The 23,773-nt window shown below is 40.4% G+C and overlaps 1 protein-coding gene across 9 annotated transcripts in view; it reads right to left on the bottom strand.

Moving 5' to 3' along the window:
- Positions 1-23,773, bottom strand: part of ctnnd2b (catenin (cadherin-associated protein), delta 2b) — a 154,200-nt gene that overhangs the window by 76,884 nt on the left and 53,543 nt on the right. For all 9 annotated transcript variants that reach the window (XM_047589505.1, XM_047589507.1, XM_047589508.1 and 6 more), the window contains one exon: positions 22,298-22,410. In XM_047589505.1, coding sequence (XP_047445461.1) covers positions 22,298-22,410 — 113 coding nt within the window. The remainder of the gene's footprint in view (positions 1-22,297; positions 22,411-23,773) is intronic.

Below are 23,773 nucleotides of genomic sequence, written 5' to 3'. Positions count from 1 at the left end.
AGACTGAACCTGTCTGGGACAATGGAGTGTGTCAACCTTATTCGTATTCATTTATTTTATTCTTATATCTGGTCATATATGTTTCTCTTATCTTGTGACTACTTGGACAAAATAATGTCCCTGTGGGGATCAATAAAGTGATCTTTAATCTTGATCTTGATTCAATTAAGTACCTAGCAGGATGATGAGGATTATTATCATCAGTCTGGGTTCAGGTGGGCAGCACTGATGTCACAGGCTGAGTCAATGTTTGCTTAACGCAGGACAGGCTAGTCATTGCATTCTTTTCCTGCATTCACTGATGTCAAAATGTTGCCTTGGCCTTGAAAGCACCCGAGTGGAGGTGAATGTGTGTTATTTAACAAACGGCTGGGATGTAATGGAGGTTGAACTAAGTGCTCACATACAAAAACCCCGCTGCCAACTGAGAGGAAAGAGGCCAAGTGGTGTTAGCATCAAGTGGTTACATCGACACAGGGCTGAAGCTGGAATATAAAACAGTCTAGGGGGTGTCAGGTTTCTGTCAGAGCTGGCGGAAATGTAGGAGTTTGTTCATATTATCAAGGGGAGCGAAACAGACTAGACAGGGCCAGAGATGAGAAGCCAAGGGAAAGCAGGACGGAATTGGATCAGCTTGTAACAGAATATCTTCCAGGAGAATAGGTGCAACCGGACTACATATTAGAGTATAACAATTCTTAATCTAACACTGCTGAACAGGACCATAAATCAGAGTCGGGGTGTGATCACTGGCTGAAAAGAGCTCAATTTCCCCTCTTCTGTTAGCCATGTACCTCCACTAAGCTCAGCCTTTCTTCTCTATTGTGTTACAAACTGAGGCAATGAATCAATATTAAGGTACAGAATATAGGTTGCAGTTTATCATGTGAAGCTCAATGAATGTGCAATCATGCTTCTGATCTGCCATAGGGTAGTGGACTTGGGACTGTAGGAACACTGGTTCAAATCCCCTCAACAACCATGTCAGGGAACATTGGATGAGACTCCAGGAAGTCAGCTGGGAATCTTGGCCAAGTATGCTCCCTATTGGCCTGACTGAGAAGGACCCTATTTCTATATGGGCCCTAAATTGAAATAAGACAGTATGTCATAGAGGAAGATTGTAAAAACTTTTTTCTAATTACTGAATAAAGGGTATACATGAGAAAGTGTGTTGTGACTCCTTCCTTAATCCATGAACTATGTTCATCATCTTAGTTCAGCGTGTTACTATATTAAAACTGAAAGGCTAACAACTCACCACAGTTGTCATCCTGAAGTTGACATTAATGTCTTAAGGCAGTTCATCTATTAGCTGTTGGGGCTGACCAACTGACTGACATTGTACTAAACAGCTACATTGATGCCTACAGTTATTAAATAAGAGAAGTTTTCAGCTTCATGACTGGTTGTGGGCTTCTAGGTTGAACGGAATGTGGCAGGGGAGGCCTTTCATTAAAGTAACTGGTTTTGGGATTGACCTAGCAACCTTATACCCAATAGCCAATCAACTCTATCACTTGAGTTCCACCTCTGCAGTCCTGCTCCTGCTCCAGGCCACCAGGTAAATCTAATCAGCGCTCACTATCTGAAACAGCTCATTGACCTCTCAGCCCAGGAAACACAGAGAGTTAGTGTTTTTTCCCCATTGAGTCTCTTTGGTGCATCAATGAAATGTGACAGTATAATTAGCGGAGCAAGAGAGGACTAATTGACAGTGTCATCAACTCGCCTGCTGCAGGTCACACCACGGCATGGCACTTCATCACCACTAATGATATAATGCTGTGTGCGAGAGGGTGCACGTGTGAGTGCGGTTCACGTCGTGTGTGTACGGGACAGCACATGGATTTGTGTGTGTAAATATGCAAAGCTCCAGTCTCAGAGTTTGCTGCGTAGTATGTTGTAGCTTTAGATCGGTTGTAAAACAACCACCTCAATTCATTGCTGACTCATCCACTGCTGCTTTTGGACAAAATACAAATATATTAGGTAACCTAAAATAACGTAATCTGAAGTAAAAGGACAACGTTGTTTACTGCAGAACAGCTCGGCAACAATAAGGGATTATCTCACAATGCCTCCGGCTACTTTTACGTGCTACAAAGACTGACCTTGGTAAATTGGGATGATAACATTAGACAAACCTCGCCTCAAGTGTGAAAGTCAAACTGAAAGAGGCTCTGTCCTTATTTTCAACACACTTGGCAAAGAAGTGCTTTAATAAGAACTGATAAACTGATCAGTGAGAAGTAATTAACAAGTCTGCAGACTGTCACTTTTATCTAAACAGTCGGTGGAATACACAGAAGAGTATACACTGTTGAGATGAAGCAAGCTCTATTAATAATGGTATAGTTACATGGAGTGGACCAGTATGCTGTGGCAGTGAGCTAGTATACCTAAAGCCAGGTCTCTGGATCCAGGTCACCTAAATATATAATGTTATCAGTATCACCTGTGCTTTCCCCGCTATGACTAGCCAAAATGTCTTGAGTGAAAAATATGCCTCAGTGTCTTATTACTGGTACAGGCCCAGGCACACGGAAGATGAACTCCGATCACTGATCTCAAACTCCTCTTCCTCACAGCTGTGAGTGCTATGAATGGTATTTAGCTCAAAAGTTATAATACAGCAGTCTAGTTTTGACTTGTTAACTGACATTTTCAGAAATGCCGTCAAAGTTGAGGAAGTTCAGTTTAGGAAGACAAACATAAACATTTTGATGTTTATAATATGTCCACAGAATTTCATTGTCATTAACACAACGTTATGTTCGTGAACTTGTAAATTTCTTAACTTAGTGTCTTCAAGACCAACAGTTGCTCTTACAACTTACGCTAAACGTTAGTGCTCGACCTTCAACGTCTATCCATGCTGTAATCATGACTTCAAGAGTTCCAATTAAAGGCAGTGCAACTCCTAGTTCAACAAAAGGCACAGAATAGTAGGAAAGTAGATCTGTTAGGACAACTTAAATCAAATACACATGCACACACATACAAGGAATGTTCAATTTGCTCTGTGTTGCTCCACGTACAACCCGTGGAGCAGTGTCCTAAAGCTCTGTCTCCAACCCCCACCTCATTTAACTAATACATAGTCCAATGCATCTTCACTATAAATTGAGTCAGTTTGACTGTATGACACATCTCCTTTCACTCTCTGCTAACATTTTTGGACTATAACGCAAATCTGTACAACAAGGGGGCATGCATGTATTGAGATGAGGGGACAATCTGAGCTGTAATTCAAATCAGGCAAACAGGACATTAGGTAAAAGCCCTGTATTGCAATGCTTGAGCCCAGCTATGAGACTCTTTGCTGAAAGCCCCACTTGGTATTTTCAGCCGGATAAAAGAACAGATGGGAAATGTAATGCTCCGTAATTTCAAGTAATGATCAACTCCTGTTGTACATTATGACCCGATATTTTCAGCTGCTTTAAAGAGTGCATTTGGTGCTATTCCTAGAGAGGGGGGAAAAAAACAGGTAATCAAACCAATGCTCTCTGTCCACCTCATCTCTCTGACTGACTGGATGGCTGTATTAACAGATGGAGAAATGGAAATCACAGGAGAGGGAAGAGAGAGGGAGAGAGATGAAGCGAGATGGAGAAATGGAATATGATCCATAAAAAGAAAGGGAAAAAACAAAAGAGATGCAAAGAGAGGTGGGAAATGAAAGGGATAATATAGTACAATACAAAGAGCGAGGCAGGGGGGCAGAAAAAGGGAAGCAGAAGAGGAGAGGCAGAATATGATGGTAAGAGAGAAAGAGGGGAAAGCTCTCCTAAATCCAATGACGGGAGCTTAAAAGAGCGAATGCCAGAGATAGCAATGGAAATCCTGTCATTTTATCCACCCAATAAACACATTGTAAAACCCGTCCATATAATCCATCTATTTTCATGCCTTGCATATTATCTGTTATCACTGCTGACCACAATGGCCGTCCCTCTTGTAGACAGAGCTGTTAGATAATAGAGCCACCCATAAAGGAAGGCAAATGCCTTTTTAGCTCTTGGAAACCATCAAACAGCTTGTGCAGCTTGTGTCAACACTAATTTGGATTCAAAAAGCTAGAGCAATGCTCTGGTTGTTAATTTATTCAGGAACTTATCACAGACAGTAAATAAAAAAATCATGAAAGGCTTTTTATAATAAAAACAAAGCAGATGACTTGCAGATTATATTTGCTTGCATTACCTTTCGACATTGCCTGCTTTGTTCATACGTCACGCATCCCAGCTACTGACGCTACACTTTTGGGAAGCGTATGGTCATCTAAATAAAGTCTGATTAGCATCCAGATCTGTCAGAGTTTCTCCTTCAACCATCCAAGAACAAAGCCCAAACCTGATTTGTTATTGGCATCAATATTCATTTTAATCATTCCTTTGATCACCAATCACTGCTGCTGGACTCTGCTTTACATATAATCAAGAGAGAGGAACACAAGGACCAAGAATTGTTGTATTTTAAGGCAGGGTCTCAAACTCATTTTAGTTCAGGGGCCACATACAGCCCAGCTTGATCTCAAGGGGGCCGGACTAGTAACAGCTGTAACAAATAGCATATTAACCTATAAATAACCATTCCAAAAGTTTCTCTTTGTTTTAGTGCACTTTTTCTGTTATTTTATTGATTGGTCTTATATATGGCCGTTTTTACTGATGTTTAATGACTTTTTAATTTAACTTGTCTTAATCTGTGCCGTCTTTTATGTTGTCTTTCATTGCTGTCTTTTATTTATTTATTTTTTGTACAGCACTTTGGTACCTTGTGGTTGTTTTAAAATGCTTTATTAATAAAATTGGTTTCTATTGGACATTTAATGAGCTGCACTATTACAAAACATGTAATCAACAACCTGACGTTTCTTAAGAAAAAGTGCAATTTCTGTATAGTTCTACATCTCCACAACTCTTCCTAAATCTGTGTGAAAATTTTCAATCGATGTTTTCAATGTAGTTTTTGCACCGTTTTCCACTGGCCAGATTAGAGCCAGCTTTTGGCTCCTGGGCCGTATATTTGACACGTGTGTTTTAAGAGATTGTACAGATAGGCCGTGGCATGTCAAAGAAAAAGGAACAAGGAATCAGGAATGGATAATTAATTACAGATGCAAGGTCTGCTTTGATCTTCACGTTGAGTTTTTCATCATCAACCTCATCCTAAATTCGCTCCATAGCATTTAAAGCATATGAAGGGGACTATGAAACACCTCAAAGAGATTGCACCAGCACTGCCTAGTGCAGCTTTAGAGACCTCCCGTCTCCTAGTATTATTGATATAATGATATACTTTTCTATGACAAGGTCATGTCACATGAAAGACTTTGAAAGAAAATGTGTATCAGTACACTATGTAATATTCTTAACGAACACATTTCACTCCATTTCTCTTTACGGAAAAATCTGCATACACGCTTTAGCATGGATTAGCTCATTGACACATGAAGCTGCTCCTCATTCAGCAAACCACTCCTCTACTGGTGAGTATTAGTATTATACAATACTGCAGTTATAATAACCCACATACCCCAAAATCCCATTTATTAGTAACCTGAGTATGAGCTGAGGACAGCAGGAATCTTGAGAGATGGAAAACATCCGTTGTGTGAGCTGCGTTGCCATGGTGATATCTATGGTATTCTGTTTCTGCATGTGCAGAGGACGACCATGAATAGGATATGATCGCAAATATGACCTTTAGTAGGGCAGGAGACAGTGTTATACCTACTCTGTGCTAGTATACACACCCAGCGCTGCAAAATAACGAGACTATGAGAGAGAATAATGACAGTTTGCTACAGAGCAATGTGTAAATGTCAATTCTTTTCTTACAATAGGGATTAGAGCAGAGATATTAGCTTAAGTTCCTTTGTTAATGGTCATTTTACTAATGGTGCCCCCTCTACTGACATTACACTAGATATCCGTCCAGAATCTAGACCTATGGCCTTTCACAGAGAAATCTGAATAATGCTGACTTCTGTTAAAGCTAAACTAAATTAAGTGTAAAACCTCTTAGTGCTAGTAGTGCCTATTGTATAACATTAGCTCCTGGTTTGTACAGCTCCAGACCATTAAATATCTAATGTTGTGAATCCAGCTTTGCTTTAAAGATCTGCAGACGGGAGGAGACTTGCCTGTTCGTGGAACGGATGGCTGATTCATCACTATAAGCAATCCCTTTCACACTGTCACATTGTTTTCACACTGTCATTTGATACTGTGTTATTATAAGAATATTGATTGTTGCTACTTTAAGGTCCAATCCAATAATTCAATCCACCCTATTCCATCCTATTACTGTAGCTATTAGATGAAATTAGAGAAGGTGGGGAGCAGGATGCAAGGAGTCTCAGTGATGGAGTTGAGGCATGAAGGATGTTTGGTGGGTAAGATACAGAACACAAAGTTTCAGGACGGCAGCTTGCTGCCCTAAAGCGCTTCTAGATTGAATGAATCAATGCAATGAACCTTTATAACAGAGAAAGTTAGACAGTCTGTTGTAATGAGGGCGCCGTATGGAGTGTGGGATATTAAGGTTAAACCTTGCAGACATCTAACAAGACACCCGGAAACATTTCATATTGTTGACCTGAAGAAAATATGGATAAGACAGCCATCCCCCAGAGGAAGATACATGCAGAGTTCAGGGGTAATGCTCATTATTAGAATGGACCTCTATAGCATGAACTTCTTGTTGCCATCCAGGGGCAGTGAGACAGCCCATCAGCCAGCCAGGGGGAAAAGCTCAGGCACATCCCAGAACGGCTATTGTAGACCTTTAATTACAGTCTGAGCTGGAAGATGGAGGACCCCAGTGTGCTCTGTAACTACGTGCTTTATCTTGCCCGGTCACATGATTTTTTTCCCCTAATTATGCATTATGTTGGAACAATAGCGACTGTTGCTGCTTTGTCCAGGTACTATCTTCCTCTGCTGTATCTCATATCTCAAGAGAGGGGAGGAATGAAAGGGTTGAAAATGTCAACAGCCTCGGGAGAACGCTGAGCACTGTAACTCAGAGAGAGGTTGTGTGCTGCATAATGCATGGCAGGATGGCGTAATGAGAAGTGAGGGAATCCTTCATCCTATGGTCTAAGTCTCTGTGCTGTGGGCTGGAGTTTGTCCTGTCTGTACGGCCTTGGGCAAAAAAGTGGTGAATTCTAAGTCGCTGTTACTCACCCTAACCTCTGACCTCATTTGAGAAGCGCAAAGGGAATGTGAACGGAGTCGACGGCACAAAGAATCTTTACAAATGAGAAGACGATCCTTTGATCATTTTAGTAATAGTAATTTAAGCTGTAGGACTTTGGATGGAAAATCGTGGAAATATGAATTTCCCTCCTTTAGTTTCAAGCAGAGGAGAAGCACAGCAGGGTAAGTCCTGGTGAGATTAGATCCTCAGACAAGTAGGGAATTGGAAAACATATGGCGCGAGATGTCTGCACTTGTGTCTGTGTCAGCACTCAGACTCCTTTGCTTATAGCATAAGAGAAGCAGGAAAAGGCGGCATAAATGGTGTAGCTGCAAATAAAATAATGCTGTTTGCCAGCAGTGCTGAGGCAGATTGCAATCACCAATCACGGAAAGCCTTTGTGTCTGGCGGCGGCCGATAATGCTTTTTAGTGAAATTCTGCTCTCTTTTAATAAAAAAGCTCAGCGGGAGCTGCCAAACCGGAGCTAGGACAGTGAAGGTGAGGGGAGATGGCTCGTCTGATTCCAATGTGCGGGTGTTCAGGCAGGTGGAGAAGAGCTTCATTTTCCTCCCCTCTGCCATCGAGTGAGAGAAACACGAGACCCTTTGAAGCGAGTGATTAAAGCACAGCAGGATGAGGCGCAGCTCGCCATTTCTGTTACCCCGTCCACATGCTCCAAACAAATGGCCAGTGAGAGAGACAAGGAGGAGGAGGAGGATGGAGAGAGAAGCAGAAGTCTCCTGTGACCCACTAAATTGGTCAAATTGACTTCCTTGTCTGCCAGTGTGGGAGGCGGCCATTTTGACTCAGGGCCAGAAGTTAAATGAGAAGCAAGCAGGAAGACATGTTGGTTCTCTGCGGGAGAGCAGCCAGTCTTTCCAGGACCACTCTGTGAGTTGTCCACACACAGATAACCACCTCAGAGGTATCGGTTATGTATTTGTCTTGGCAGATAAATAATCCATGTGCTGGCAGTGTCAATCAGATAAAAGACGTAGATAGCATTTGTATTTTATTTATTTTATTTTTTTATGACAAGCATCTTGTCATAATGTCTATGATATGAATGTAGTCTATGATGCATCTATCTCCTAGTACTGTACAGGACTTTGAACTTTCCTTCGAGTGGAATAAAAATTCTTTGCGCCGCTATAAAGAGCCTCAGAGTGCAGCTCATCTGCTGTGATCAGTCATCTTTTTCTGCCAAGCACCGTACAAGCTAACAAGTTATTAAGGGCCAAGATATTGAGCCTGTCAAGAGCTATAAATAAGTGTGGCTGTCAATAGACAAAAACCTCCCTTTAGGATAACTGTTCAGAGGACATTTGTTAAAAAGACAGCAGAGCTTTTCTTGTTGCAGGAATTGAGGATTTGTCTTATAATGGACTGTGCACTTCAGCTTTGTTACAAGTCATTCACATAACACATTCTGACAAGCTCTCTCATCTGCTCTGGTTCCAGAAGCACAAAAGGGAATTTAAAGGAAGGCAAAGGATCCTCAAGCAGCTGCAGTGAAGCACACCTTTTTACTTCCCACGGGGAATTTGTGTACTTGATGCTGCTACCTGGTCCCAATCTAATCACCAGAACACAGGGTTTAGAGCACTTTGTTTTGTCTCTTTTCTCTTCACAAGATTGACAAGCTGAAGCTGTGGCCATCCACTCACTAGACGACTAGGTAAATGTCAAATCAATCTGCTGGCTTTAGACTTGGCCTGCAGCACGTTCAAATTCGCTACTGTATACAGACCATCAGAAACTGTCTGCCAGGACTCCTTATCAGGATCGATCAGGTCCAGGCAAGCTACTTCGTGGATGGCAGTCCTCCAAAGTTAAATTAAGGAAAACATCAGTCTGATGCCAAAAATGGCCAATGATCTGTTTTCCGTCCTGTTGTGCTGCCACAGCTGACTCTCGCGTGTTCAGCTTTGAAGCGATCATGATTGCATTTAAGGAGTTAAGTTAATTAAGTTTTGCTATCGGCATGTTCATCTCGAGGAGTGGTGTGTGATTGTCTCATTTTCTCCCATTGTCAAGTTATGTGACTGGGGGACTTGAATTGGCAGGTTCATCTAGGAATATTCAGGGTGAATGAATGTAGGAATGAACTGATAGAATCAGATAGATTGTTCAGGCAACTGGAAGTCCCTAAAGGTTTTTAGCTTAGGGTTTGCTGAATGCTAAATTTGTACCAAGCAGGACTTACTGTAGTTGTAGCAGTTTGTTTGTTTGTTCTTTTATTTTATTTTATATTTTGCCTTAGGCTTGTATAACTGGTAAGACATTACATAAATTGGAGCAGCTGTGTGCACATCTTCAAAACCTCAGTTGGATAGCTGCTAAATACAACAGCAAAGAAAAAAAAAAAAAGCAAAATCAATAAAATTACAATCCCGTAAGGACTGGCACACTGGACACAGACGATTCCTTTTAATTTTATTAGTGACGTTTGGCATCTATAGGTCTTCCTCAGTAATACCCATGGGAAGGAAATGAGGAGATTAACTTCCAATCAATAGGATACAAAATAGGGAATAAGCTTTTATGTGACATTACATTACATTATTCTTTTTTTTCATTAGGACTGTAACTGTAAATCCTCATGCTGCTGATTTAGTTCACAATGTAATCTGGTGCTAGTGTCTTGAATAAATGTGACAGCTATATCTGTTGTAGTAACGCACAACACACAATGCTTATAAAAGCCATTGTTAGCTTGTATACGCTAGTGATTGCGATTGCAGCTGTGTGCTGCTCGTAGCATTAGTCGGCTAACGTCTTTGCTCTTCACTCTCACGAAATATGCTGAACTCTTGAGTGTGTTCACATCGTGAAATGTGTCTATATTGGAATGTAATTTAACTGATTGACACATTTTATTTTTATTTTATTTTATTATTTATTTTATTTGGTATTATAGTCACACAATAATTAGATCACACATTGTCATAGCAACCTAAGCCCTAAGTAGATCTATTCTATTCAGTTTGGTAGAAGTGGCCGTGGCCTCTTGGTGCAGTGTTCTTCGTGGACAGTCTGTGAAAAGTAGAAATTCATTTGACAATTTGCAACAAAAAATCATGATTGCAAATCAGGTCCAAAACTACACTCTCCAAAATTATTTTAATTTCTTTTGTTTTATTAACACCTTTCTGACATATTGTTTAGTGCAATTAGCTAGATGAGAAGACATTTTGCACTCAGTTTACATACACTTAATACATCACATTCAGAGCCAAATGAAAAAGAATAGGGCTTGCAAAGAAATCAGCGGGAAATGTATTTGTGTGTTTGAGGGTTTATTTGTGCGTATTTGTCTGAGAAAAAAATCTCCCCGTGTGTCTCAGTGTGTGATAAGGTTTTCATTGGAAGCTCCATTCTGCTGGAGAATCGATAATATAGTTGCAGATGATTGTGAACACACACACACAGACACATGCGCGCACGCGCGCACACACACGCACACACACGCACACACACACACGCACACACGCACACACACACACACACACTGTGAGACAGTCTGTCTGTAACCGTGGAGGATATTAGTCTTATTAAGAGTGTCTGGGTCTCCTAGTGACTCACTGTAGCTCAGTGTGTGTTTGTGTGTGTTTTCAGGATGGCGGGTCAAAGGGCTTAACATAAGAACACAGACCACAAGCAACACCAACTCCCACCCACCCCCTCCTTTCTTGCCTCCCGGCTCAACTTATAGCTCTCCTTCACCCTCCTCTCTTATTTTACACCCATGCTGAATCCCCTCCTCCTTCTCTGTCCTCCCATCAACCCCACGTCCTTTTCTTTTTCTCTGTATCCTTACCTCAGGCTTCAAGCTGATGTTTGGTTTCAAAGAGCCGGATTTCATCCAACTTCACGTTTATGACAGCTTGGGAGTTACTTTTGTGTTCAAAATGACTTATTGTATAACTATGGTATAACAAAGCTGAGTGATAACAAAACCTGTTCCACTTTCCTGAACTTATGTGCAAAATATTCGACACCAAATAAGCAACACCATTGTTGAGAAAACAAAATGGTATAAAAGAGTAACTCTGAGTTACACGCAGTTAGAAGTCTGGTCTATTTGGATTTCATTATGTGACATGTTTTATCCAGTGCACTGAAAAATAACTCTGCACACACTTTGATGGTCCTGCAACCAATCAGAGCATTGAAGTATGTGACATTAAGGCATTCTCAACAAATGCCTGTTAACTGTTCATGCTTTGAAGCTACTTCACTGTTGACAGCTCCGACAGCAGCCGTTTTGTTGTGACCAAATTCTTCTCCACGGTGTTCAGATGACATGTAAGACTACATAGACGCTGTTACTTTTCCGTCCATCACCACGTAAAACTTGAAACCTGAGCATAATCATTTTCAGTTGTTACTAACATATGCTTTTTGGTTATATATATTCATTTAAAATAAATATAATGTGTCTCTATGGTGCCATTTGCTTGATCGATAGACAATAAAAATTCAGACAATAACAGACAAAAAAGACCAATCAGAGCTTCAAAGGCAAGGTCAAGTCAAGTGGCACAATTGTCCCACTTGCTTATATAACTGCCTCATTTGTTGTTGTTATAATTGTTCTAGGAATATGTTGGTTGTACAGAAAAAGCAAATCATAACCGTAAACTGCAACTAGCAATCACGTCCTCAGTGTTGCCTGGATGGATGAAAGTGTCACTACTCTTGTGCCCTTTCTCACTACTGAGCTGTACCAAATTAGAGCAAAACAAAACAATGCATGCACTGGACAGGGTAGAGGTTAAAGTGGACAAGATGTCAGACTGAATGAATGAAGTGGAAAAACAGCGGTAGTTTTGTCTGATTATCTGGATATTACGAACCCCATTTCTGAAAGGATGAAGTGATGTTGATATACGGATATACAGCAGAACAGCAGAAAGTCCATGTAGGGCGAGATTGGGGGTAGATGGATGGGTCAACAATACACTGACTTTAACACAGTCAAAGCCATTTGATGGCATTTAAAGTCACACCAATACAAGTTATAGGAGACATTGCAACAACAACCAGAACTGAAAAATATAGAATGGGAGAGGTTCAGGGAAAGATCTTATTTAGGGTTAAAATACTTTGTTAAGAGGGCGTACGATAAATAATGTGTTTTTGAGCTTAAAAAAAAAAAACAGGCATGGTTAAAAGAAACATCAATGTGACACAGGAAACAAATAGAAGTCTTCGTTTTTATGGTGAAATGTTTTGCTGACCCATCCATCCACCACCGACTGTGTCAATTTTCATATACACAGAACTGAACAGAAAACTAAGAGAAATGATTATGGGGTAGTTTTTCATGAGTGGGGTCTCACCTACTCCAACAGCAGTGACAAATGAGGATGCTCTACCAGACAGGCTGATAAGACATAATAATCGAACCCAGGTTAAGAACCTTATCATTTTGTTGAGATTGTGTTTCAGTAGTACCAATACTGAGTAAAATAAATTACTACAGCCGACTCAGTTCCCTTGAGGTTATGGGGAGAGGTCCTTTGAGTTCTCTGCTGATCCAGCCTCTGATATAGTAAAACAACAAAGCAGCCTTTGCCTAAAACTAACTTTAGTCATAGCGTGAGAAATCAAGTCTTCACCAAGCATGAAGCCGGTACTTGCATAAATGAAACCAACAATATCACTGTTCTCTATTTCCTTTTGCTTCCTTCTGACCTCCCCTGTCCATCCACTCACCTTATCAACTGGGAAAGACCTCTAAATACCACAGCTTGGTGACCTTCCCCTTCCTTCCCTTCCGTCTACAGTCAGACCATGAGATCAATACATGGAGTTCAGTATGGATCACACCAAACGCTGGTGTTTAAAATGTAACCTGCATCCCTCCTTCCTATTTCCACAGCCTCTCAGATCAATAAAAGGAACAAAAGAATGAATCCACCGCTGTCATCAGCAAGATGACAATCTCCTCTGGATCAATGTTAGTTTAAATATTAACATCCTCATTACTCACATCATCACCACTATTGCAGTTAATATCTTTTCATATTTCTGACAATGACAAAGATATGAATTTAAATCCGAACTGCAAACAAAAAAGAAGGTGATAAAGTACTGATGTCAGTTGAATTTCAAAACCACCTGATTTTAAAAAGAAATAAAAATATCTAAAGTGGTGCTCTGCTCTGTTGTTTTATTTAAATTGACAATATTTCTATTTTTTTATATATATGTTTAATCAAAACCTTTTGAGACTTTTCAACTTTTCAAAATACCAGGCGGTTCAGCCAAGCTGTCGTCAGCATTCAGGGACGCTGGCTGAGAGGTAGTGACCTTTAACTTAAAGTCTGTCTGCATTTCATTGGCAGCAAACTCACTCAGAGCACTGGCATTTAGAGAGGAGCGTGTAATGTGATTTCTGATGGTGCAGTTCATGAGCATGATCGAGAAAGTCCATCCGAACAAACAAACAAATAAATAAAAATGTTAACAAAAAAAATGCAGCAAATAAATTGGTGAAAATGTCATCTTAACATAAAGTCTTCTTCATTGTTTGGCTTCCTGATTTAAATATATTTTCTTTTTGTTTTGTTTTTTTCTTTCATTTAAACTAAGTGTGTAGAAAAAGTAAGCTTTCTCTTTGTGCCAAAAACTGGCCGCAAAATGTAACGAAGATGATAATGAAAATACCATAAATAACTGTTCAAACCTTAGGAAATATATTGTCTTGTACATTATCGCGATATTTAAACGGGCAAAATATATGAGTGTAATCAAGTATAGTCGTGAGGTAACTTAACTTTTGACTTTTGAAATGGTACATTTTGCATTTTGAGAGATTTGGATAGATGTGCTGTTTAAATGGAGCCATCTGCCTTTTATATACTTTCTTTTCTTGTCATTTCCAGTCCTAAGTAATAAGAAATTATATAGAAATTTGAATAACTAAGTCATGAAGTATCAGACTACAGTAGTAGTGTCTGTGGTTACTGGTTATTGTGCTGTTAAAGAATGGCCCTATTCCCTAGGAAGCACTATGAAGCACAGTTTTTGTATAATTACAGCAGTGGCATGAAGCGCAACTACAATTTGTTGACACATGAAACATACAGCTACAGCAAAGCCACCAGACTGGCTCCTTTTTCCTCTCCTCCTTGACTCTGTGTCACTCTTTTCGTCTCTTTGTCACTCTTTCTGATTGTCTGTCCTTATCAGCACTTCAGTACTCCAACAATCAAATTCGCAATCACAAAGTATATATTTAAGTCTGCACTTCAATTGTAGCTTAAGTGCCTGCAGAACTTTGTGACTAAAAAGTCTGTTTCTTTCTTGTATGAATCAGCATGATGTAACAAAGCATAGGCTTGGCATTCTGAGACTCTTTCTTTTGTATACGACACAATACAATAAGGCAAGATAAGATAAGACAAGATAGGATAAGCCTAGATTTATCCCACAGCGCAGTGTTGTAGTAGCACACAGTTCAAATGACTGTGCACACAATTCAAAATAAAATGCCAAAAAATGGAAAGTCGGACTCTATAGTGGTTCTACGTATGTGTCTCCTGGGAGCAGGCTTGGTTGTACAGCCTCACTTCTTCACCAGACAGGTCAGTCTCTTTTTGTCTGCCGCTTAGATGCTGGCACTCCGGCAGACCACTCAGTAGAAGATGGCAGAATCATAGAAGGACCTCTGGAGTGCTCCCTGTACTCCAAAGGTCCTTAGCAGGTAGAGTCTGCTCTGGCCTTTCTTATAAAGTGAACTAGTCTGGTCAGTCCAGTCTGGAGGGTGTTTTCTTGGCACCAGACTACAAAGTCTGGATCAGTCTTCCATCTTCCTCATAATGGCTGAGGTCACCCGTCAAATCATCATATCCTCATTGTTCCTTATATGTAGCTGCTGTTGTTAGCACTTCTGGTTAGAGAACAATTGCATTTTGTTGTGTATGTACCCACACACTACGCAATGACAATAAAGACTAATCTAATCTAATGTAATCTAATATGTGGAAAAAGGGAATAATTAGATATTTGTAGTTGAAATCTGTCATACTGTAAATTACTTGCTTGCTCTAAATGCAAGTCGATCCTCCCCAGATCCCGAGTATAAAATGTAAAAGAAGCAGTCGTGGCAACTGAAAAGTCTTGATTGACAGGTTGGTGCCATCACAGGTTGCTCACTGTCTGCCTCTGTCTGCTCCATCTCTTTGACCATTTCTGAGGAAGACAGAGTCAGGCGCTGCCAAGACTGTGCACTTGGAGCCACCGCATAAAGATTCAAAACTACTTTCCCGGCAAACCCCTGGGTGACATAGTTTCTTTATGTTCAGAGGTGCAGACATAACGCGCATAGGCACAAACATAGATAGACCTTCTATTTGAAAGACTAACAAGCTTCTGTCCAGTGTGGTGTCAAAGTCTGTCAGCTGATTTGTGTATCCCCTTGTCTTTACCAGAAGGCCAGACGGCCCTCGTCTGCAGAGCTTGAACCTAACCCAACCTCAATCAGTCATCGCTGCAACATCTAACCATGTCCTAAGCTACCCCTGACTGTGCAGGGCTCTGTTACCACTGAGCAGCACCTGGCATCTCCCTCTGCCTCCACTATCTAACTCTACCACTTTTTGCTATCTCTAGATGAGGCTCGTTGATCATGGAAAGATGCATTTTTATAATACTCTTTCTAGTATACTAAATTAATAAATATGTTTGTTTTGCAACATGAGCCAGGGGTGATGCACGTACATAGGAGTCTGCTATGGCAACTGGAGGATGGAAGAAACCGTATAAGAAATCAAGCAGCGACTTGTTGTTGTCATCTGTTTGAGAGTGAATGTCAGATCCACCTAATGTCTACCTCTTATGGGAGTCAGACAGCTGTCTAGATACAAAAGACATTTCTGTTATGGGGTAAAAGGTTTAATAGATCATTGTAGCTGTAAGAAAACAATATTACATTCAATAGTATAATTGTGACTCAGGTAAGCAGAGGACGGAGAGATTGTTTTGATGCTGTTGAGCACAACCAACTATTTCATTCCCATTAGCCGTAATAACATTTTTCTCACTGAGGAGATCTGTGTGGGAATTTCTTCATCTGACAGGCCTGATATTGACTTCAGACTGCCTCAGAGGGGTGAGTGTTTTACCTACCTGTGGGGCTATTAGGGACTTTTCTCAGAGAGGAGTTTTTTAATTTAATAATAAAAAAAAAGGCACTAGTTCTCAGGAAAGCTGCTCTCCTGTGCAAACATCTCAGTTGGTGTATTTGTGCTGAGGGGAGAGCGGTGGCGCTACGAACTGGCAGCTAAGCTGGCAGCCAAGAGCCCTAACAGCTTCTGGGTAATGGGAACCTCACTGGGCTCGCTAGAAGGGTCGCATTATCCCGCCAGACAATCGGTGGTGGGTCTTGTCGGACGCTGGGGTTACAGCCAATGCTTATGCACACACACACACACATACACACACTCACCACTCAGCAACCAGACAAGCGAGAAGCCTGTGCCTCCGATTACCAGACAAATGTCGCAAATAGGCACCGCCAAAAGGGGAAGACAAAATGCCCGGTCTGGGAGGTGACTATGCATGGTGGGTGTAGTGGGCGTGTGCTTGCTGTCACTTGGATGATTAGATAAAAAGACTGCAGCCAGGGAGGTATACCTGCAGAGTAAACAAGGAGAGTCCGACTCTTGTTTTTTCTGCACTGCTGTTTCTCTTCATATATTCCAATATATTCCACAATTGCCAAACCACAATGTGGCTGGGTGAGATCAGGGTCAATCATCCACTCTAAGGCTGGCATAAAAACGCACCAAAAGTTTGGTCTGATCAAGTTCTATATCTGACTAGTTTCCGCGTTTTCACCTTGTACAACCAAACCCATCTGAAAGCAGCTATGTGGCTCAAAATAGCAATTCTTTACTGTGCTGCATAAGAAACCAGCCCTTGTGTCTAGCTCAGAAAGACAGCTGACAGCAAGGAAACAGGTCAGATAAAGATGACGAGAGAAGCAGATGGACAGGGATAATATAAATAAATAAAAAGACAACATAAACTGAGAAAATGAGATAAGAAAATATCAAAGTGGATGGGAAGGAAACAGAATGAGAAAATGAGCTCAAGAGAAGAACGGGTGAGGCAAATCATCAGAGTTACATTATGAAGGAAACACTTGTTGCACATCTCAAGAAATATTGAGCCAAATAGGTGATAAATGAAGACTAAAGCTACACAAACCATGCATTTTAACTGCTTATGACTTAAAAGCAACAGTGTGGTTAGTCAGGGGTGTTTTGTGACAAAAAGAAAAAGGCAGAATCTTGCTTTAACGTCAAGGGAACATGTGCCATGTGCTTCTTTGTGGAGACAAAACAATTGTCTCAGTTTGAGTGATAGAGCAACACACACACACACACGTTTGAGTGTGTCCTTTTAGAAGTGATAAAGCAGCAGCATATGCCCGGGCAGACATTGTGACCCCGTGATGACTGATTAAGGCCGAAACAAAGGCAGAACTGGAGAACTCATTAGCACCTCTGAAACTCTTTATCTTCCATGACACAACAGGAGCACATTCTTGAACTGCCAGCATCTGGGCACTCTGAACACTCAATATTCTGATGGTTTAACCTGCTTATCTGTAAATAGATTTACATTACATTGGCTACTTCTTTGTCTGTAATAGGTAAAAGTCAAGACAAAGAGAATAAACCTAAGCAACTGGTGTGTGAGCTGATATTCGACGTCCAGTCTTTGTTTACAGTGGCTGGGTTTTCTTGTCTCTCTTTAGCTTTACAAATGGGATATGAACACGGAACAAGCCAGCGGAACCACACACTGAATACTGCAACACCGGCCTTGGTTTCATTTGGATTCTTTCTATCTTTCGCAGCCATCAGCAAAGGTGTCTGAAAATGCCACACAGCCATTGTATTATCCCTATTCATATCACCACCGGACATATTATCTCTACCATGCCTCAGTCTATAAACTTGTGGTTCAACTCAGCGTAGAAACTGGAGATGCTGCTTTGATTGTGATGGATTTGTCAAACACGAACACAATGAGTCGAGAGGTTTCAGGCAATACAGGGTGATGATATTACAGATTAGCCTTCAAATTATAAATTTAATGTTCAGTTAAAACAGTTAGTGGGAGAGGCCACTGTTGCCAGTTATATAATCATGAGAAGAGAAGATACAACTAATATATTGTTTGATAAAAGAAAACACTTTTTTTTACCGTATATTTGCTGTTGCCAATGTCAAGAATGAAACTTTACACAAAAGAAACTAGAAGAAACTACAGTATATTAATTAGGGCTGTCAGGGCTAAAGTGTTCGCTTGTTAATCCTATTTTTCAGGTCAGGTAGGGATCAAACCATCAGTAATGCTATGGAGAGCAAGCGGAATCTGAAGTGAACTTGTATTAATAGTTTTACCCTGCAGAGGGAAATTATACGACCAAACTCCCCCAAAATCGCAAAAGAAGAAGAAAGCAAACTGCAATAAAAGTAAAATGCATACATTTATAAAGACACCGGTCTTTTGAACGTTCATCTTCACAATTTCTCAGCTTTGACAGCAACTAAGTTATCTGAGTTTACTGTCTATGTGAACTGATGTTATGAACTGAGCGGGGAGATTTCTGTTCAGTTCTGTTAATAAGAGAAATGAGAACTTCAAAAATATCCCTTACAGGTACATTTAAAACAGGTTTTAAAGGTGTGATTGATGTGTGTTAATGGAATTTGATGAACAACACTACAACAATGATGCAGCAAAGTTTTTAGCTAGCATTTTTAAAGTGTTTTTGTTTTTTGTAAAATATTTGTACTACAAATACTTTACAAATACTGTCATACTTGCTACATAAATAAAATGCTACCCGACAGACTTAGTTAGCTAACGTGACACATATCAAGACAGAAACGGCAACAGCACTTACACTAAAACAGAGAACTCCTATCAAATAAAATAAAAAAGTCCTACACTGGTGCAAACTGTGACACCTAAAATATATAAATCATACAAAATAGCTATAAATACACAACAGAGATGAAAAATAAATACTCTCAAAATAGAAAAGTGTCATACTAACATACTTACGCTAACCTAGCTAAGCTCAAGTGAATAAACGAAATACACAAAACAGGTATTATCCACAGTCAAATGTATACATAGAGTATATTCCAAAACAAAAAACTAAAGAAACAATGTGAAACACTTTAACAGTTTGAATTTAGTCATCTCAAACTACTCAAGCAATTTCAGTTTATACACATTTGTGCCTCGCCGCAAATGCTACCGAGATAAATTGCTATCCAGTGTTTTTCGGCCACATATTAAATGTTGGCCCTTCTGTTCTACAAGGACAAGTCTTAATGAATAAAACTATTCGAGGCAGCAGCAGTACTAACATTTCAGGGATAATTGAACAATAAATCCTACACACTTTAGGCAGTACAAACCTCCAACATATTGCCCTGGTGGAATTGGTGTGTTTTGTTGAACCATTTGTCCATTTAGTAATTACCTCCAAGTCAAACAACGTGAATGGCCTATAAAAAGCAACGGAAGACAGTGTAATCCACAGAACGCTCTGCCCCTCACTAAATAATAAACCCATCTTATCGCATTAGAAAGATGACACCTTTTTTTCTATCTGTGCGCAGCTGGGTGATGAAGCGGAAGATGTGTTTTTTTGGACTTGGCACCTCTTCCATCCCATGTTGCTGCTGGGTTTTAAATTGAAGCCTTCAATGCAGTCCTGTGACAGCGCTGAAGAGCTGAACGCGTGCACCGGTTAATTAGACCAAAACCGACTCATTTACAATGACGCGATTTTAGTCCGTCTTCCTGCTCTTTGTTGCTCCACCTCTCAAATTGAAAGAAGAATTACAATACCGGCAGATGAGTAATTAGTTTGAGACGGACGGAATCCCCGCTCGCTTAAGAAAATCAAAGAGGAGAATAGATGATGGATTGTGTGCGTCTGTTTATGTGTGTGTGCATGGGAGATGGAGTGAGACTGAGAAATGGAGACAGGGGCTTTAATCGCGTTACACTGTCCTGAGAGGAAGGCTAAGTGCATTACCACTATTGTGTCAGGAGTGCTGTTTTAACGTCAGGACTGGTATGGAACGCACAGAATGTGGCTTTCTGGCCCAGAACAGAGATGAGGCTCAGGTCCAAACCCAATCAGCAACAAATAATATGACAGTGGCTTCACAATTGTGTACAGTTTTCTTCCTTTAATCACAATAGATAAGAGGGCCTTGAAAAGCACAATAGTGTCCAGTGACAGCTGCACATTGCTTGAATTTGGTTTGTGAAAGCAATCGCTATTTCTAACAGACGATAATACAGTTACATTGGCAACACTGGCGATTTGTTTTCTGGGCCATCAAACCCGAGCCAAGATGTAGTCAAACCACTATAAGCAGCTGCTTTGATCAACCTAAAACTGACAGAGAAGACACAACAATGCTGCAAAATAATTCATTTTTGTGTCTTCTCTGGAGCAAAAAGAATGTGTATTTGTTGCAATTTTATCAATTTGAGTTTCCTCAGATAATTGGAAATATATTATGTACTAACAGCATCCACACTTTCATGATTAATTAAGTCACACAACCGCATTGGACCTACTTCAGCTTCCTTAGCGTCAATATGGCATTTGATTTCTTTCAAGTTCAAATCCTGCCAGGGCAATGGGAGCTTTTCCTCTAACACCTTGCGGCTTAAAGGTGCTCTGTGTAGTTAATGTGCAGTTTAAAAGCTTCAGGATGGCAGCTCCATCCTGTCGTAAACGTTACATTTGCCAACGAGGCTTTGAAGTCGCATGCATTTGGTTTGGTTCATTCTTTTTATTCTAAAATTATACCTGCTAACGCATCTTTTATAAACTGATTATATATATAAATCTGATTGCTCCACTGGTTTGTCACTGTTCTATTGCACAGCAGATTACAGTGAGCATGTGTTCTTAAAATGAGGTCAGCTAAATTGAACACATTTACGGTAATGAAGTTGTGTAAAAAACAAGTAAATATAATTCATTGTGTATTGTTAAATCACTAAAACAAGTACAGAACAATTCTTGTGAGTGCTCAGCACCAAAAACAAAAAATCATTGGTTGCATTATTTTGTGCTAGTGGGATGCTAAGGAGGCGTTCTCCTCGAAACACAATTTCTTTTTTATTTACTCATGACCAGTCACTAAGGTTTCATGGTCAAAAACCTAGTTAAGGAGCATGTGTCTTAGTGGTCACTTAGTGCTTTAAAGCTGCTGTATCAAATATTCCCACAATACTAGTTGGTGACATGGCTAAGTGTAATATGTCAGGGTTTACTACTGATAACAATTATTAATATTATTATTATCATTATTATTATTATCATTCAGTCAGTCTGTAATTTTTAGCTTGCTAGGTGCACGGCGCTGGACTTGTTTTGCTTTAAATATGACAGTATGTTCAGATATCAGATAAGATTAACTAACTAGCAAGGCACTATAGCTCTGTCTGACAGAAATGGCTGAATAATAAGATTTAAGTACAGTTAAATACAGTCATTTCACCCATTAGTACACCTATTACTGCATTCTATGGGGCAGCTAGAAAAAGGAGGAGAAAGTGATTGTTGTTAAGTGCTCCTTTTGTACTGAAATACCCAGACGTATTGGTCATGGTATTTGTAGTTTTAGTACAATTGACCACATGCATATTTTGACTCTGCTGACTGAATGGATTACTATGAGGATGTGCAAGGTCTTCTTTGCTTTGCTAGGATGGCCACAAGAGTGTGTGTAAGAAGAGAAGGAACTTGATCTGGCACACTGGAAGAATGCACCTCTCTTTCTCTCTCTCTCTCTCTCTCTCTCTCTCTCTCTCTCTCTCTCTGAAAGCAAAGCAAAGCCACAAACTCTCTGTGATTTCAGCACAAAGATTTTGGACACAATTCAAGGAGTGTACCTCTACTGTGACCAGCTGTAAAGCCAGTCACCTGCAAGGACACAGCCGATGCACACAGGGAAAGTGTACAGAAGGGGACATGACAGGTGTCAGACACGCACACAGACACACACGCATACACACCTGATGCTAGTCATGCTTCCAGTCTCAGAGCCAAGCTTGCATCTCTCCAGTTGACTGGCAACAATCTGTCGTTCGGCTTCCAGCTCCCTGGTCAGACGTTCAAACTGCAACTCCTGGACAAAGGAAAGACAGGCAGTCGAAGAGAGAGAGGGAAAGAAAGAGAAGGGGAGAATGTGTTAAAACAATCTGTCTATTTATTTACTGTCACATTTACAGCCATCCTGAACATTATTTTGGCTCCATTGCCTCTGACGCATTTTTAATTGTTGCGAAACAGACTCTCCAGTCTGTGGTGGGAAGACAGGCCAGATATCGCTCTGTCTGCCAGTTTCCCACTGCCAGATATTCACAGAAAAGAGTTTGACATGTTGCAAAACTGTGACACCAAACTAAAGCCGGCAAAAATGAGATATTTGTTATTTTGCCACTGCGAAAAACCCGAGAAACAGATGAAGGTTTGAGGTTATTGCGGAGGAGATTTTTTGACATGAACTGTCGGGGTTCAGATGAAAGGCTTAGTCAAATACTTATATGGATATGTATCCACATGCCCCTTGATATGAAGGGAGTGACAGAAAAGACTGTCAGACCCATCTCCAGTTAAGTTAAAAGACACAATATGTAGTTGCAGTGTAGCGCTGCTTGCAGATACTCCATCCTTTCTTTACTTAGGATGTATTCCCTAAATCTGATACCATACAATACTGCGCAATAGCTTGGAGCACTTTAAATGGTTATCACAAAATACCATTAGAGAGACACATCTAATTCTGACCTCAACAGAAGACATGAAGACAGGATACATCCACAAAAGCTCTATAAAAAGTTGTTCTACACGTTGGAACAACCGTCTGCCATCTAGCCGCGCACACATGTAAAGTAGCATGCAGCAAGCACATGTTACATATGCAGTGGCAAAGGTCAAAGGTGGACTCGTGAGCTAATTGCATATTTGTGCATATTTTAATAAGCAATCAGAAATCAATAAAAGCTAATTCTCCAGATGCATGTTGTTAAACCACTTCAGAAGATGAGATCGCAACAAGGTCCCACTGAAAATGTTAATAGATGTCATACAGCACGTTTATTTCATTCGTTTATTTGATAATACTGAACATTTCCTGTACAAACTGAGATTTAGTGGATGTTTAATTCCTGCACTTCATCATTAAGCCACAATTAAGTCTGGTTCGTTGTTGCAGATGACATAAAAACTACTGCAAAAGTCTCATTTCACGCCATGAAAATGATGTCATTTCAATGCGGTGAATGTGACATCATAGGAAGGCTCACGTGCAGTATGTGAGTGCATGGCCGTCCCTGAATGAGAAGAAAAAATAACAGCTTCCCACTGAGAAGCTCAAATCCTGCTGCTTTTGTTAGTGTCCTGAGATATGCAAAGGATGCATCGCTAAACCCAGAGAAGTTCATGAATAAATGGGAGGTGGTCAAGAAGACACAAGGAGTCAAAGAGGG

The sequence above is a fragment of the Mugil cephalus genome, chromosome 7 (assembly GCF_022458985.1).
Source record: "Mugil cephalus isolate CIBA_MC_2020 chromosome 7, CIBA_Mcephalus_1.1, whole genome shotgun sequence".
Classification (NCBI taxonomy): domain Eukaryota; kingdom Metazoa; phylum Chordata; class Actinopteri; order Mugiliformes; family Mugilidae; genus Mugil; species Mugil cephalus.
Note: the sequence above shows the minus strand (reverse complement) of the source record. Positions and strands in the feature narration are given on the sequence as shown.